The sequence below is a fragment of the Miscanthus floridulus genome, chromosome 5, assembly GCF_019320115.1.
Source record: "Miscanthus floridulus cultivar M001 chromosome 5, ASM1932011v1, whole genome shotgun sequence".
In the NCBI taxonomy this organism is placed as follows: domain Eukaryota; kingdom Viridiplantae; phylum Streptophyta; class Magnoliopsida; order Poales; family Poaceae; genus Miscanthus; species Miscanthus floridulus.
The window spans coordinates 101,833,321-101,851,004 of record NC_089584.1 but is presented as its reverse complement, the minus strand read 5'-3'; the positions used below and the strand labels follow the sequence as shown (position 1 = coordinate 101,851,004).

Sequence of the window (17,684 nt, the reverse complement as noted above, 5' to 3'; positions counted from 1 at the left end):
GTTTGCTCTGTCGTAGAGATAGATTCAGTTTTAGTTCCTGGCCCTATTCAGAGACCTTATATATATATACTCAGATACATAGACTATTTATTTAATCCTAACCCATTCAGTATCTTTTGGATCTCAGTTCACTCAATGAACATAAATCAATAAAAAATATCCCACGTCTAGACCAATTGATTTCCAGATTTTCCTTTCTAGAATCCACATAATCATCCGAGAGAAAGGTGGTTGGCCAGAGCCGGATCCTGATAAATGTGCCTAAGGAGATCAGATTATTGGCCATGGACATCACCAGATGAGAAGAAAAGTATACAAGATCAATATTTGTTAGGAAGCTTAGTTAAAGGTCAGAGCATTCGAGCCTAACTCATACTCAAATTAACTAAAATCACAACACATATATATCATTACATGTACTCAAATACCATTGAGATCATTTACATCTCACTATTTGTTAACTGAAAGATCTATCTAGCACTATCTCTGGTAATTCAATTCACTCAAAATTAATTATTGGTCATTCTTTATTAAACTTATTTACTACTTCTTATTCTCATTATCCTTAAGTACCAGATAATACTTCTCTTTTCCTTAACCTTTACAGTAAGAAGCATGTCTTTGGAATCGTTCACATAACCTATGAATGTATATGCATGCTTAATTGCTTATGCAACACCCTCAGTTTTCTTTTACAGTCAGAGTGAACTCTTAGCTAGCCTCTTGTTTTTCTAATACATCATTTGTTCATTGTTTGGGATTCAAGGATGTTGTTGCAATAATGGCTGATACAGAAAGGAAAATGTTGTTGCAAATGATAACAAGATAGGTAGAATGGGATCGACAAAAGGATGTAGCTGACATTTTGACATACGAAACAATATGATTCCTTCCCAATATTCCATTTCTCATCTTCTATGAGCTTCAAGGGTAATTACATATTCATCTATTGACAACTTTGATCTTATTTATTGCAGCTCAAGGAATACAGGAATTGGAACTGCATATAGTTTAGATTGTCTCTTGGTCTTTTCTCTTAAGGTACATCCACATTTAAAACCATGTGGTTAATACAAAAAAAAAGAACAAATAAAGCAACTACATGTCACAAATAAATGTTTCCATGTCTGAATTACAATTTTTGAGACTGACTGATGTAATCAATCCTCAAAACAACAGCTGTGTTCTATCCGTAATAAAAATGTGTTTACCATAATATGTGTTCCCATATTCTTAAGAACGTTGTTAACATACAAAAGTAGCTATGCTCCAATTGACCTCCAAGTTTCTCTTTTTATTTTCTCTGGTTATGTGTTGATCTTGTATGTCAGTTCTTTACATGTGCACTAACTTGCAAAGCTGATATCAAAGTTGCTCTAGGACCTTTCCTACCAGGATGAAATAATTGGAGAAAGCAATCTAGGCAGCTATGGGGACTCTAATTTGATCTAACCCTGTCCTCTATTCCAGCTTTAACGACAATAGAGTCTGCAAATTGCGGACCAAGAGATGAGAGTGCTTTTGTTATATAATTGAGCAAATCCTAAACTCAACCCTCTTAATGTTGTTTTAGTGGAGTTTCCCTTTTGAAAGATCAATACTAGACAACCTTCACAGTCAACATTTCTTTCGGCTATTCTCGGTGATCCCTGGTTGGCCCGCTCCAAGAAGGGCGCGGCAAAGCCACGCCAGTGTTTCTAGTAAATTCTGAAATTTTGACGTGTTTGACTGGGCTATAGTTCTCCAAATTGCAGCCCGCCACGGAACCGATGGTTCAAATGATCACGCCAGCAAAGTACTGGTACTACAACCAGGATCGCCTCTTGCGTACCTGGCAGATAAAAAAAAAAGGCTCCTGAATTTTTGAAGAAAACTGATTTGTGATTGGATCATAGGACGAAATGCGGCAGACGGCCACTGGTCACGTCGTGATTATTGGTTCCAGGCAGGATCATTGCAGGCAGGCAGCAGCCTCTGAATGCTTGATTCGCCAAGCATTAACTGCTAACCAGTAGTACATCAGGGAATGACGTTGCTCTGTCGTGGAGGGCATCGGCGACATGAAAGCTGAGTGGCATCACCGATGACGGGATTTGTGGTGCGATTCATAAGGACGACGGCGCCATGGACCAGTGTTTTCTACACGGGGCGGCAGGCAATAAGGCCGCAAGAAGCTGACGGTGGTGTGACTAGGACAGGAGCCGGTGCGTCTACCTCTACCGGTAGCATGCGTTTCAATCTATGCCTCTGATTGATCATAGAAAGCAGGATCCGCGATCAGAGAGGATGGGTGGATCACGCACGCTCTTGCTGGGGCCCGTCGGTTGCTGTCCAGCCTTTGGAGTCTGCTGATCTAATATACTTATTACAAAGGGAAAAAAAAGTAATGATCTGCATTCAGCGAGCGATCAGAGAGATTCGATGGCTCACGTTGTTCTCGGGGCCGATCAATCGCCGTCCAACCTTTTGGCCTCTTCTTTTCGTATATATATAATATGCTGTGTGACCAGTGAGACAGAGAGAATTTGGTCCTCGACCATGCGTAACCACCAGATTTCCCAAAGGCCGTCTTCGTAAAGTTGCTAACTACCGCTACCTCCTCGTAACGGTGCAGGTGCATCTGATGTGCATTTTTGTATCCTGTTGGCTGGTTTGGCAGGGCAGTTGCATTAGAACACTCTCAAATCACGCACTATTTTATGTTCACATGCTTGCTTGAGGGGATTTGCTCATCAGTTACAACATTCGGATCAGTCTATTGCGTACTAGTATGAAATTGAAAATTGAAATGCAGGGTTGTGATTTCCTAATTCCTACCTGAGCGGTCAAACATGGCAGCTCTGCTTTTTTCATAGTAGGAACCTAACCAACTAAGCCTGAGGGGTTGTTTGGATCAAAGGAAATTCAAAGAAATTCCAAAGAAATATGTTCCTGTGTAGTATTTTCAAGTCTTGCTATTTGGATTGGACAATTGACGATTTCCTTTCCTAAGGAATGGTGAGCTTTCCTGGATGAAATGCAGGAAAGAAAACATGAGGTCTGCGCTAAAGGAGAAAATTCCTACGGCTTGCTTAGTGCGTTAATAATATGCCAACTAGCTAACTGATGCATGCTACCAAGGTTACCTACTTTGGAAAGAGTCATGTCCAGACAGAGATAAGTTAATTTAGACATTCAATGAGTCATTAAAAGGTGCCATGAGACTATTGATTCGGTTTTAGTGCAATTAGTGCTAATCTAGTTACTAATGGTTTTATCTTCGTCCTACCATTCTCATTCCTGTATTTTTGTTCCTATGTTCCAAACAAGCCTAAGTTTTTCATTTCTATGTTTTCGAATCCTGTAGTTTTTCACTTTTGACTCTATTCAATTCCTACGGTTTCCTCCATTCCTCCGTTTTTATTTTCGCGTTCCAAATAGGCCCTAACTTGGTTGGCAATGTGATCACAAGGAACCTAATTGAACCAAACCTTGTGTGAGCACTAATTCGTAATCCAAACCAGATTAGACAACTTGGCCCGAGCCACTTCTCAGCCCACTTGCTGTTATCAATTGGCCTATCGTGTCACACACCAAAACGGTGGGCCTGTCCCATTTGGTGCTATAGGTAGTTATTTTTTTCTCTCCTTCTCATCCACGTATTTTCTTCGGTTCGTTCCCCATGACCATCTTCCTCGAGTTCACCATTGTTCCTTCGCCATTGATCTACAAAATTGGCTACTGAAAGTTCGTGGTGGATCAATAGGATCTTCGTTCTCCTCTCCCACAAATCTGAGCAGGTCCTCCCTTCCTCTTGTCGAGACAGTCAGGCTAGGCACATTTTCGCCAAAAACCGTAAATCGAACCTAACCGGTAAGAGAAGCGGTTCTTCGGTTTGGTTTCGGTTCTTATGTTCCAGTTGTTCGGTGTTCGGTTTTATCTTCGATTTCCTACTCAAACCAAACCGAGGAATGGTATTAACTGAAATTTTATCTCCAGGGTGGCTGCAACTGCATAAGGAGCAGGCCACCATGGCCCAACGCGACAATGCCCAACCCAACCCAGCCTCGACTAGGCCTCTCACCCTCTATCCCTCTCCACTCCCACTCGCACCTAACCCAGTAACCTTAACCAACATCTCTTCTCCGTGTTGTGAAACGACACCTATACGCGAACCGACGTCTACAGACGAACAAGCGTCTCTTCACGAGTGATCTCATCCATCAAGCACATGATTAGTGGATAGGATTAGACAATTAATTTTAGTTCCAAAGGACATATCTTTTGGGAATAGTCGTGTCCCTTCGTGACACCCCTCCACTTGTATAAATATATTTTCGAGATTAATGAAAGCAACAGTTCTCCAAAATCTTGTTCATTTACATTCACGCTTTAACACGTTATTAATTCAAATTCATCAAGCTGCACTTATACAACTCTCTTCGTTGCAGTATGTATGTGAAACTTTGGCCACGGCCAAACATTTCCCATCTGCGCATCAAGTATGTTTTCACATACCCATATCACCACCCCAACATACCAATGGGCATTAGGGATCCCAAGCGGTAACTCTGTAGTGGATTTATAAATTGCCCGTATGTTGATCATATTTTAGGATAATTTCAGGCATTAGGGGGAGATTTATACCACATTAAGAATGCCAGGAATCAAAAGAGCAATCCTCACATCCACGTACCAAAACAAATTCTAAACCTAATAGTTTAGAATGTCTTATATTTGTATCATATTGCAAAGAATCTGTCAGAAACATTTACTGATAATAAGGGTGTCACAAAATCCTCTTGCCCTACTTATAATGCGCCCGAAAGAATAGAGGTACCAATTAAAATCATTCAACTCCCACTTCCAAAGAAGAGGGGGAGAAGTATGGCCGCTCCTAAGAATAATACTCCAAGTAAGCGTCCGAGGATACCGAGGACAATATCCTCCAAATCAGTAAATCCAAGCCAACCTCAAGTTGGTAGATACCCAAAATGGATAAGCATCCAAAACCCGGATCAACGGTGCACCCAAATTCTGATCCTAGGACATTGGAACACCCTGACTCCATATGAGAAATGACTCAAAGTCCAAAAGGGTTAACATTTTCACATGCTATATTAATTTCAAGAACCGAATCAATCATTTAAAGACTACAAATTGTCGCGGCATATACTCCTCAAAGATTGCTTTTTTGCCTTATTGGATCCAGACCAAAAGTCTTAGGTAGAGTGTCTTCACACTTAAATTTGGTCAAACTAAAAGGTGTCAATTAAGAAGATTGCTCTTGTTCAATGATGAGAAGTATTACTAATGTAATATCTTCCTCACAGAGTTTCTTTTCAGAAGTAAGGTGGTGAACAATGAGAGCTTGTAGCATATGGTTTCACGCAGAGACCCAGCATAGCATACCCCATGGTATGTGTGAAAATGAAGTTTTTTAAATTCAATAATTGGCATATCAAATGAATTTGATAGATTCGGATGTATAAGTCCTAATGGACTTCATATTCTGAATCCAAATACAAATTGCAACATACATTATATATAATTAAACATGACTGCGTATATTGGTTATTTTGATATCATCATGATACAGAAATATTATGCAATCATTTGAGATACAATTTTCATCATGTGGATTCGAGATGGAGGATTTGGGTAAAATCAAATATTGCCTAGGCTTACAACTTGAGCACCGTCCCTCAGGGAATTTAGTGCATTAATCAGCCTATATCTAGAAAATTTTGGAGAAATTCAATATAGACAAATCATATCATAACAAAACCTCGATGGTTGTTCGTTCTTTAAAAATAGAGAAAGATCCATTTAGACAACGAGATATTGGAGAAAAGATATTGGGACCAAGGTTTCATATCTTAATGTCATTGGAGCACTTATGTATCTTGCAAATTACACCAGGCCTGATATCGTATTTGCAGTGAACATACTAGTTAGACATAGTGCAAATCCAACTCACCGTCATTAGATGGGAGAGAAGCATATCCTCGGATATCTTAGTGGCACAAAGGATCTTGGTTTATTCTTTAAGAAAAATCATGATTCCAATATAATTGGATACACATATACTGGTTACTTATCTGGTCCCCATCTCAAACTGGATTTGTATTCTAACATGGAGGTACAACTATTTCATGAAGTCTTCTAAACAGACTCTGACGGCGATCTCTACCGATTATTCTAAAATTATTGCTCTATACGAGGCATCACATGAAGCAGAATGATTAACCACATACAACAACATGTGATATTGGTTCGATTAAATCACCTACAATTATCTATGAAGATAATTTTGCTTATGTTACATAGATGCAAACAAGTTACATAAAGAGTAATGTCACTAAGGACATTGCCCCTAAGCTGTTTTATCCCCATAAGTGATAAGTTACAAGAAAGTGGGGAAATAAACATCTTGCAAATCACCGCATGTGATAATCTCAGTGAACTATTTACTAAGTCCTTACTAATTTCTATGTTTCAAAAATTTCTATATAAGATTAGTATGCGACGACGTCAAAATTTATAAGAATCAGGGGAAGACATCTCCTAGATGCTGACCTATACCAGTATCATATTATACTCTTTTCTTTCACAAGTTTTACTCATAAGGTTTCTTGTTAAAGTTTTTAATGAGGTAATATTAACATAAGCATGTGTTATATTTTCTATTTTTTCCATCAGGATTTTGTGGGAAATATCAAAGACACATTGCCCTCACAACTCATTCATGGTTTTTCCCTAAAAATATTTTTCATGTGAGTTATCCAAGAGGCAATACCAATAATATGTCGTCATATTTTCTCCTAATTTTCTCACTGGGTTTTTACAGGAGTTTTAGCAGCATGTCACTTTATATTGCTCCTCATATTTTTTCTGAAAGTTTTTTTTGGGAGTTATCTTTATGTCGTATCTCTAATATTTTTTTTCATTGGGGTTTTAATGGGATACCAATGACATAGTATTTAAATCACAAATAAATATGCTATTTTCTCCTTATTTTTCAATATGGTTTAAAGGAGTTTTTATAGCATATTATATATTCCTCATATTTTTTCCATAGGTTTTTTCAAAGAATTTTAGCTTAAAGCTATATTGATCTCAATGAAGATTCGATCAAGGAGGAGTGTTGTGAAACGACACCAATACGCGAACGGACGTTTACAGACGAACAAACGTCTCTTCACGAGTGATCTCATCTATCGAGCACATGATTAGTGGATAGGATTAGACAGTTAATGTTAGTTTCAAAGAACATGTTTTTTTGAGAACAGTCATGTCCCTTCGTGATACATCTCTACCTGTAAAAATATATTTCTAAGATCAAAGAAAGCAACCGTGCTCATTTACATTCACGCTTTTAACACTCCGCAAGGCGCAAATGGCGACGGCGTGCGGATCACGAGGAGGAAGCGGACTGGCGCGGCGGCGTTCGCGAGCAGGAGGCGGCCAGGCGGGGACGACAAGTGCTGCTAACAGGAATTGTTGGTTCGGTTCTATTTAAACCGAGAAACCGAAGTAAAAAGCCGAAGCCGGTCCATTTTCAACTTTCAAACGAACGGATCGGTTCGGGTTTGTTGAAAACTGAAGTTTTAACCGAATGGCCAGTCTGACGCGACAGCTTCCGTTCCTCAGAACCTTCGAGACGCGGACCGAGGAGAACCCGGCCGCCAGCCGCAGCATCTGTGCGCGAAGGCGAAGTAGGCAGGCTCGGGTTCTAGGGGCGGCCTTGCTCGCCCAGTATGGACCAGAGGAAGGCCATCTTCAGCGCGAAGCTCCGCGAGACCAAGGAGAAGCAGCAGCGGCGCATCGACCCCGCGCTCGTCAGGTCCTCCTTCGACTCTCTGTCTCGATCGGTGCCTTCGATTTGGCTCTCATCTGTCAGAATCCTGCCGCTAAGTTCGTTCAGTGGTTGGGATGCCTGCCTCACCTGTACAAGGTGTAACCCTAGGGCATTTGGATGAACAGCCGTCGCGAATTCTGGCTAGCCGTGTGCAAAAAAACTTGGATTTCAACAATTATAAACTACTTCCGAATTACAGCTTGGCATCATCATGGTTTGGACTCTTACACATTGCGTAGCTATGTTGTTTTTCTCCCGACGTGATATCGAAATTTTAGTTCGACTGGATTCCAGTATCCTGCATCTGTGCATCGAAGTTTTAGGTCGAGTGGATTCTGGTATCCTGCATCTGTTCATCGAAGTTTTAGTTCGAGTGGATTCTGGTATCCTGCATCTGGCCATCATTTAGTTATTCTGCAAAGGCTGTCATAGATTTTGAGAGCATAGATGTAAAAGCACAGGTAGTCGCCCTGAGTTTTAACTACGAACTGTAAATGCGTTTCAATTTGCACTGTGGAGTGGAGTGCTGAGAGAATCAGGATCTTAGTTAAGAAATACTACTATAACTATGAACTATGAGACATCAAATTGACATCTTAAATTTTCATAATCTTGTGCAGGTATAACGAATTTGATCAGCCCATATGTAGAGTATGCAATATTACGCTAAAGTCTGAAGCACTTTGGCCTGCACACCAAGTGTCACGGAAGCATCATGAAGTAAGAAAGCTTCGCCTGTGATAATTGATTTACACTTTTGAGTTGGTGTTTATGGCTGCTTGTTAAAAAAAAAACACCTGACTGAATGTTTTGCTGCAGCGACACACAATACATTGCCGTGCAATCTTATCCTATATAAAACTAAGTCCTGTCCATTACTTCATTAAAAAAAGATTAGACAAAGCACTATGTAACAAAAACCAGACATGGTGGTTTCCGCTGCTTGTTTTGCTAGTTCCTTATGAAAACTGAACAGTGTTAGTACAAATACATATTTGATGCTTTTGTTGTTATGATTATTTTGGTCTGTTCAATCTGAAACCCGGCTAGCATTTTTGGAAACCATCCCCCTTTTCAGATTTAGTTTCTGCTTACTATCAGATCAGATAGTGTACATTTGATTCCATGGGAGCTGCATGCACGTGATTTCTATGTCGACTTAATTAATTATGTACATTTTAATTGCTCTAAGAATAAGATTATGGTTTATGAAATCACATTGACATACTGCATTCAAAGTGTATTTGCTCTTGAAGCTGAAGGTGCTTCTGTATTTATTACTTCTGAACTGAGGTTGTATTTTGATTACAAGCAAAAGCCGCCGCTGCTGCTAAGGCTGCAACAGGTGCAGGATCTAGAGGCAACAGTGCCAAGCAAGAGCAACCATTGGAGTCTCAGAAACAAAAATCTTCCACACTACCTACCAATTTTTTTGATAACCAGGGAACTAAAAGGCAAAGTGATGGTGAGAATACCTAATGACCTCCCTTGCTCCAAATAGTGTAAAATCAATTGGGTCTGTAGTATTGCTCTAGAGGCATTTGCGTATATTATCATTATCATGGAAATAAACATTTCTTATTTTGCTTTTGAGCTTATATTTGATTCCTCCTTTTGTTCTGCCACTTGTCCAGTGTTTGCCTTCCATTATTTTTATTTTTTTGTCACCTCTATGTACACTTGCTCAGACACCATGTTAAAATAAAAACTCGACTTGCGGGGGGAAGTATTGCCCCCATGGCATTGCTCTCAGATACCATGTTTCTGTAGAGTTGTGCATTATAACCTATTCAATTTTATTTTCAAATGAACCATCTGTATAAAATTCTCATTTTCTTCTTCTCTTAATCTACCAATAAACTGTAATGTCCTTCCTAGCTGTACATGCTAAATCATTAAACCTATCGGTCTGCCACTGTGTTAACTGTTAAATGAAACATGGTGTGGGATTTTAAAACACCGTGAAGTTGTTTTAGAATGTTTTACCTACAATGTCTAAGTATAATGTTTTAGTTATTCTGTTTTCTGTACATTTTGCCATATCAATGTCTAATATAATGCAGATGTGTTTTCTGTATAGCTTTCTACCTGTAGTAATATGGTACAGTAAAATGTAAAATGGCTATTTGTTAGCGCCCCTAGTAAACTCAACAGTTTTTGTGAACATCAATGCCCTGATATAACAACTTTGATTTCTAGATACTGGTTCTGAGGGAAGGTCTGTGCGCCGTGAAGTTGCTGTTATTCAACCGAAGACCATAGAAGCAAGTACTGGTAAATCATCTGTTAGGATGGATCAAATGTCAAAGAAAGGGAGTCAAAACAATACCAGTGTCAAAGGAACCCTTCCAGGGAATTTTTTTGACTATGGAGAAGAAGATGAAGCTCCAGCTCCAGTTCCAAAAGAGCTTAGTACATCTCAAAATGTTGCCACTTCCATTCACACGAAGGTGAAAGGCGTCCCTGATGGCTTCTTTGATCACAAGAAAACTGGCAGTGGCATGCAACCCAATGAACCAAGTTCAGAAACTGCTCAAGCAAAAGGATCGTTGCCTGAAGGTTTCTTTGATAACAAAGATGCAGATCTCCGTGCACGCGGTATCCAACCTCAAAAAGTTGACATGAAGTAAGTTTTAGTGGCCATGTCTTGCCGGGATTCAGCATTCATGCATAACAATTTTTACCAGACCTACCCGTTTGTCATGTATTGTCCTGTTTATTTGGCAATTTTACATTCTGTTGTCATGACACGTGTATTGTCAAGGGCCTTATGATCTAGGGTAGGCGGCCCTCGACTACGAAGTTCGTAATCTCCGGCCGTGATCTTCCGATGCGGAGGTTATTCCCCTCACCGCCGATCGGGCTTGAGAGCGAGAGGTAGGAGAGCAGGTAATTGATCTTGCTTAATCCAATCTTTCGGTTTACAGGGAATATATAGCCATCGGCCCTAACCAACGGAGGAAACAAACTCCTCAATTCAAGGAACTAATCAAAGATAGCAAATAATATCTTAACAACTAAAAATAGCTTTCCAACTTCAGCCACTTGCGCTGATCGCTTCCTCCTCGGTTGCATGCACCGTGCCCGCGACCACCGCGCGTTCTGCGTCCATGCGTGCGCCCGCACGTTCTGCTGCCCGGCGCACGTCTCTGGCTCGTCGTCTCCTGGTGTAGGTCTTCCCCCACATGACATCTCCCCCCCCTCGAGACTCAGCTCGTCCTCGAGCTGAAGGGCAGGGTACTTGGCACGGAGAACGTCGATGTCCTCCCAAGTTGCCGAAGCCGGAGACTCGCCCTTCCACTGAACAAGGGCCTGGCGCACGCCTCGCGCCAAACGAAACCGAACAGCACGTTCCGGTTCCGGGGCGATGGCGCCGTGATGGAGAGGAGGCAGCGCCGGTGGTGCACCTGGTGGCGGCCCGTGGAACATCTTGAGCAGGCCAATGTGGAACACGTCATGGAGACGAGCACCGGCCGGTAGCTCCAGGCGGACGGCCACGTCGTTGATGAGCTCGGTGACGCGGTACGGCCCATAGAAGCGGGGCTTCAGCTTGCCTGTGCCGGACTGAGGGAGCGACGCGGCGGGCCGCTGGTGCAGACGGAGGAGCGCCCAATCGCCCACCTGGTATGCAACATGGCGGTGGTGCCTGTCATAGTACAGCTTCTGGACCGCCTGAGCTTGCTTGAGCCGGTAGCGGATGTCGGAGAGGAACTCAGCCCGCTCCTCCATGCTCTTGGCGACGGCGGCGACCCGCGTATCCCCCGGTTCGTAGGAGCGGATGGAGGGTGGATCCCTGCCATAGACGACCCGGAACGGGGTGTCCCGAAGTGAGGACTGGTACGCCGTGTTGAAGATGAACTCCGCCCATGGGAGCCAGCGCAGCCATTGCCGTGGACGGTCCCCTGTCAAGCAACGCAAGTACATAATAATCACCCGGTTAGCCGCCTCGGACTACCCATCCGACTGCGGGTGGAATGCCGTCGTCATGTGCAGCTTGGTGCCCATCAGTCGCATGAGTTCGCGCCAAAATGTCGAGGTGAAGATGGGGTCGCGGTCCGACACCATGGACTGCGGAACGCCATGGAGACGAACGATCTCGGCGAAGAAGGCTTGCGCGACGGACTCGGCGGAGTACGGGTGCGCCAGCGGGATGAAGTGGCTGTATTTGCTGAACTTGTCCACCACCGTCAGGATGACGGACTTGCCGCTCACACGTGGCAGCGCCTCGACGAAATCTAGAGCGATGTCGGTCCAGACGCCCTAGGGCACCGGCAGGGGCAGCAGGAGGCCGGCCAGGCTCAAGTGTTCGGACTTGTAACGTTGGCACACTACGCAGGAGCGTACCCAATCCTGGACGAGCTGCTTCATGTTGGGGATGTGGAAGTCGCGCCGGAGGCGGTGCAGGGTACGCTGGACACCCTCGTGGCCGTCCCCATGTGTAGCCTCGATGATCTCCCGAGCTAAGGGCGATGCCGGGGGAATGTACAGCCGGCTGTTGTACTGCAGCAAGTCATCGACGAGCGCCCAGGGGCCCGTGCGCGTGCCGGCGGTGACCTCGGCGCGGAGGGCAGTGAGCGCCGGGTCCTGGCGCTGCGCGTCAAGCAGCTTGCCGATGAAGTCAAAGCGAGGCGCAGACAGTGCCAAGATGGCGGCCTCCTCCGTGTCGCGCCGTGACAGGGCGTCCGCAACAGCGTTCGCAGCGCCCGACTTGTATTCCACGGCGAAGTCGAACCCCAGCAGCTTGCCCACCCAATGATGCTGAGGGATGGTGGCGAGGCGCTGGTCCAGTAGGTATTTGAGGGAGTAGTGGTCGGTCTTGACAACGAAGCGCCGGCCCCAGAGGTACGGCCGCCAGTGACGGACGGCGTGCACCAGGCCGATCAGCTCTCTTTCGTAGGCAGCGAGGGCACGATGACGCGGCGCGACGGGCCGGCTGAAGAACGCCACGGGGTGGCCGTCCTGGACCAGCACAGCGCCGAACCCGTGGGTGGACGCGTCGCACTCGACGGTGAACGGCTTGGTGAAGTCCGGCATGGCGAGGACGGGCGCCGATGTCACTGCTGCCTTAAGGGCGTCGAAGGCAGCGGCGGTGTCCTCTGTCCAGGAGAACCCGTCTTTCTTGGTGAGGGCCGTCAGCGGGGCGGCGATGATGCCGTAGTTGTGGACGAACTTCCGGTAGTAACCGGCGAGGCCGAGGAAGCTGCGCACCGCCCGTGCCGAACGGGGAACCGACCACTCATGGATAGCCTGAACCTTGGCCGGATCCATGGCGACGCCCGCCTCGGATATGACGTGGCCGAGGTAGGACACCGAGGGGGAGCCGAAGGTGCACTTGCTGCGCTTGACGAAGAGCCGGTGCTGACAGAGCACGGAGAGGACGGTACGCAGGTGCCGCAGGTGGTCGGTCCAAGTCGCACTGTAAATCAAAATGTCATCAAAGAAGACAAGCACGAAGCGTCGCAGAAACGGTCGGAGCACGTCGTTCATCAGCGCCTGGAACGTTGCCGGGGCGTTGCACAGCCCGAACGGCATGACGAGGAACTCGTAGAGGCCGTCGTGTGTACGGAAGGCGGTCTTGTGGACGTCCTCGGGCCGCATCCGCACTTGGTGATACCCCGACCGCAGATCGAGTTTGGTGAAGAAGCGGGCGCCGTGGAGCTCGTCGAGGAGCTCGTCGACGACGGGAATCGGGAACGCGTCCTTGACGGTGAGGGCGTTGAGGGCGCGGTAATCGACGCAGAAACGCCACGAGCCGTCGGCCTTCTTGACGAGCAGGACCGGCGAGGAAAAAGGTGAGTCGCTGCGGCGGACGACGCCCTGCTCGATCATTGCGGCGCACTGGCGTTCCAGCTCGTCCTTGTGCGCCGCTGGGTAGCGGTACGGACGGACCGCCATGGGAGCGGAGCTAGGCTTGAGGACGATGGCGTGGTCGTGGCCACGTGGAGGTGGGAGGCCTGTCGGTTCGCCGAAGACGTCCTCATATGCGACCAGGAGCTCATCCAGGAGCGTCCCACTGGCCGCGGCGGGTGCGTAGTTGCGCTGTCGCGGTTGAGGCCACGCCCTTCCAGGCGAAGCGTTGTCCGTCTCGCTGGAACGCCATCGACCGGGAGGCGAAATCCCACACGATGGGACCCAACGTGCCGAGCCACCGAGTGCCAAGCACCACGTCGAAACCTGCGAGGGGCATCACAAAGAGATCGGTGTGGAATGTGGAGCCGTTGATGGTGAACGCCGCGTCCCGGATGACACCAGGGCAGGCCACGCGTTCGCCGTTGGCGACGATGGCCGTCATGCACGGGCTGGACTGGATCGGGAGGCCGGCGCGCCTCGCCGCCTCCTCACCGATGAAGCTGTGCGTCGAGCCTCCATCCAGCAAGGCGAGGAGGGAGGCGTCACCGACGGTCACCTGGAGCTGGATCGTGTCCGCGATGGGCACGCCGGCGACGGCATGCAGGGAGAACACAGGCGCCTCCGTATCCCCGGCGGCGGCGGCCGCGTCACCCTCAACCGCGACGTCGTCGATCTCCACCCCGTCGACGAAGAAGAGGCGACGACAGAACCTGTTGTGGCCACGGGTGAATTTCTCGTCGCAATTGAAGCACAGACCTTGGCGGCGGCGTTCGGCCATCGCTTCTGGCGTCAGGCGCCGTGGGTTGGCCGCTGGTGGGGCAGGCAGCGCCAACTGCTGCGCGGGCGCGGGTAGCGCGAACCGTGGCGCAGGCGCAGGTAGCAGCCCACGCGGCGGGGCTCGTGGTGGAGGTGGCGCCGGCCGATCGTGCTCCATCAACTCCACCTGGCGTGCCAGGCTCATGGCGGCGGCGAGCGTCTCCGGATGGTGGATGCGGACGGCGTGGCTGAGAGGCGGCAGAAGACCGCCGGTGAAGAGCTGGACGCGCTGGGACTCGTCGAGCCGACCCGCGCGCGGCAGGAGCGCCTGGAAGCGGTTGGAGTATTCCTCCACTATTCCCGTGCGCCGGCACTCGGAGAGTTCGAAGAGCGGGGCCGAACGCAGGGGTGGCCCGAAACGCAGGTTCACGAGTTCCTTGAAGCGCCCCCACGTCGGGGCTCCCTCATCCTCGAGCAGCTGGGTGTACCAAGTCTGCGCGACGTCGTCTAGGTGGTAGGACGCCATGCCGACGCGCTCTTCAGCCATGGTACGGTGGTGACGGAAGTACGCCTCGAATTTGTTGAGGAAGAGCAGCGGATCCGTGGTGCCGTCGTAGCGGGGAAAATCCCACTTCTTGGGCCGGGGGGGCAGATCGAGGTCGCGCGGCCCATCAGGGTGGCGAGTCTCGCTGCTGTCGGCCATCGAGGCCTTGTCCTTCATGGTCGCCATATCGGCCTTCAGGGAGGTGAGTTCGGCGGACATGTGCTTGATCGCCTGCAAGAGGTCGGCGATGGTGGGCTCGGCCATGTCGGCGGCTGGGTTGGCTGCGGAGGCGGGTGATGGGGCTGGGGATGACGGCGTTGGTGGTGGGCTAGGGGCGGCGGCTGGTGTGGAAGATGAAGGTGTGGCGGCTGCTGGGGCTGAGGATCGAGTGGATCGCGATACCAGGTTGTCAAGGGCCTTATGATCTAGGGTAGGCGGCCCTCGACTACGAAGTTCGTAATCTCCGGCCGTGATCTTCCGATGCGGAGGTTATTCCCCTCACTGCCGATCGGGCTTGAGAGCGAGAGGTAGGAGAGCAGGTAATTGATCTTGCTTAATCCAATCTTTCGGTTTACAGGGAATATATAGCCATCGGCCCTAACCAACGGAGGAAACAAACTTCTCAATTCAAGGAACTAATCAAAGATAGCAAATAATATCTTAACAACTAAAAATAGCTTTCCAACTTCAGCCACTTGCGCTGATCGCTTCCTCCTCGGTTGCATGCACCGTGCCCGCGACCACCGCGCGTTCTGCGTCCATGCGTGCGCCCGCACGTTCTGCTGCCCGGCGCACGTCTCTGGCTCGTCGTCTCCTGGTGTAGGTCTTCCCCCACATGACATGTATAGTCACTAGTCAGGATTGATAGATTATACGCTGGAGTTTAGATAGTGTTTTATGATCATGGCTCTTAGCAGCAGTTGGTCAGCATAGTTTAACAGCATAAATGAGTTTGATTTCTAAACTGGTCGTTTTATTGTCATTTCCACTCCCATTTTGTGTTTGTGCATCTGTCAAGTTCAAAATCTGCAGTAATCTACAGTTAGTAAAATGTTATTTGCTGTCTGTACACTGACATTATCATGTCAATTCATTAAAATCTTGTGCAGTGATGCATACAAAGAATTCGAGAAGGAAATTCAGGAGGATTTGCAGGAAGTTGATGACCGCCTTGAAGAAGAGGAGGTTAGGCTAATTTATATTCTATACATTTTATGCTAACAGTGAAAAAGATATTTACCTACCCATTGCCAATGTTAGTTCCAGACTGCTGATACTAGCAAACTTTCCTTCTTGCTGTAGATTGATGCTGCTGCTGAGAGGGAGGAGTACTTGTCTCTCCAGGTGGGCTTGGCTCGGCCTCGCCTTGACGGGATGCGGTCGGCGTGATCGTGGAGGCCCACGCGCAGGCGCTAACAAACAGGCGTGCGTGTTCACGACCGGCGTGGCCTGCGCGCTGCAGTGCCATCAAAGACAAGGCGACGACGAGCCCGGCCACGTGCGCGTGGCAGAGACGGCATTGCACTGGGCCGGCAGCGGCGCAGAGATGCAGAGGGAGGCACGGACTTGACGGCGAGGCGATGGCACTGGCAACGGCTGCGTCGCGGCGCGGGGCGGTAGAGCAACGGTAAGATACTTCTCCATATCCTGTTAGATTTTGAAAAACATGTGTACCATAGTGAAGATTTTTACTGTGGCCATCCTTTTATTTTTCTATACAGGGAGTACAGGCAGCAAGTTGATATGTTGAAGAAACAGCTAGTTGAGTCGAGAGCCGCCCGTACCGCTAAATTAAATAGCAAACCTATCGGTATGGATGCCGAGTCCAGCAGCAGCGACTCATCGAGCGATGAAGAGGATGACAACACAGATTTTGCTGTTGATTGGAGAGCACAGCATTTGAAATGATGGAAACATTTTGCAGCTGGTATGAACTACCGTGGAAAGTCAGAACCTTTAGCATCTTGCCATTATCGAGAATTCTAACCCTGTTCTTCAGTTTTTTTTTACATGAAGAAAACACTGTAGTTTTACATCTTTCGTCTCCCACAGCAGTAACCAGTTCCCGTCATTCTGTGTAGCGTCATTGGCAACTTTGTATCCACCGCAGTTCTGAGTCTTCTGACTACCTGAACCCACTGCGAATCCCTTGACTGATTGAACCTCTTTGGTTCTACTTATCACATTCTGACCAACGGTTTAACTTGTTCCAAGAAATTTTACGTGTTGTGTCGGGTTCATAAACCCAGTTTCTTGTGGACCTGTTTCTTAGCAAAAAGCTCGATCCAACAGACATCGTTGTGAACGACGCGCGACTCACTGGGCCGGTCCAAAAATCAAACGATAGGCCAGAAGGGCGATCCAGTCTCCGACCGAAAGGCCTGGCCAAGAAGGAACGGTGCCCGCTTTTGACTCCGGTCTGTCTCTTCGACCGAAAGGCCTGGCCAAAGAGGAACGACGTTCGCTTCCAACTCTGGCCTGGCCCGCCTCTCCGACGGGAAGGCCTAGCCAAGGAGGAACGGCGCCCGCTTCCGACTCTGGCCCGTCTCTCCGACCGAAAGACCTGGCCAAGGAAAGGACAACGCTCGCTTCCGACTCTGGCCCGCCTCTCCGACCAGAAGGCCTGGCCAAGGAGGAACGACGCTCGCTTCCGACTTCGGCCCAGCTCTCCGATCGGAAGGTCTGGCCAAAGAT

General features: G+C 47.7%; 1 protein-coding gene across 1 annotated transcript; it reads left to right on the top strand.

Moving 5' to 3' along the window:
• The first annotated feature begins 7,547 nt into the window (after window positions 1-7,547).
• LOC136450350 (protein ABA AND ROS SENSITIVE 1-like) lies at window positions 7,548-17,198 on the top strand. The gene is made up of 8 exons (XM_066450747.1): window positions 7,548-7,825; window positions 8,461-8,561; window positions 9,153-9,305; window positions 10,040-10,466; window positions 16,100-16,175; window positions 16,293-16,334; window positions 16,613-16,617; window positions 16,712-17,198. Exons 1-8 carry the CDS (start codon window positions 7,740-7,742, stop codon window positions 16,896-16,898), a joined length of 1,077 nt encoding a protein of 358 aa, XP_066306844.1. The 5' UTR covers window positions 7,548-7,739; the 3' UTR covers window positions 16,899-17,198.
• The last annotated feature ends 486 nt before the right edge of the window (window positions 17,199-17,684 follow it).

Excerpts from the sequence above, each read along its gene's own strand:
- LOC136450350 (XM_066450747.1), top strand. The coding sequence starts at position 7,740 with ATGGACCAGAGGAAGGCCATCTTCAGCGCGAAGCTCCGCGAGACCAAG. Across the intron at positions 7,826-8,460 it reads ATCGACCCCGCGCTCGTCAG|GTATAACGAATTTGATCAGC; the intron begins GTCCTCCTTCGA and ends AATCTTGTGCAG. Across the intron at positions 10,467-16,099 it reads CCTCAAAAAGTTGACATGAA|TGATGCATACAAAGAATTCG; the intron begins GTAAGTTTTAGT and ends AATCTTGTGCAG.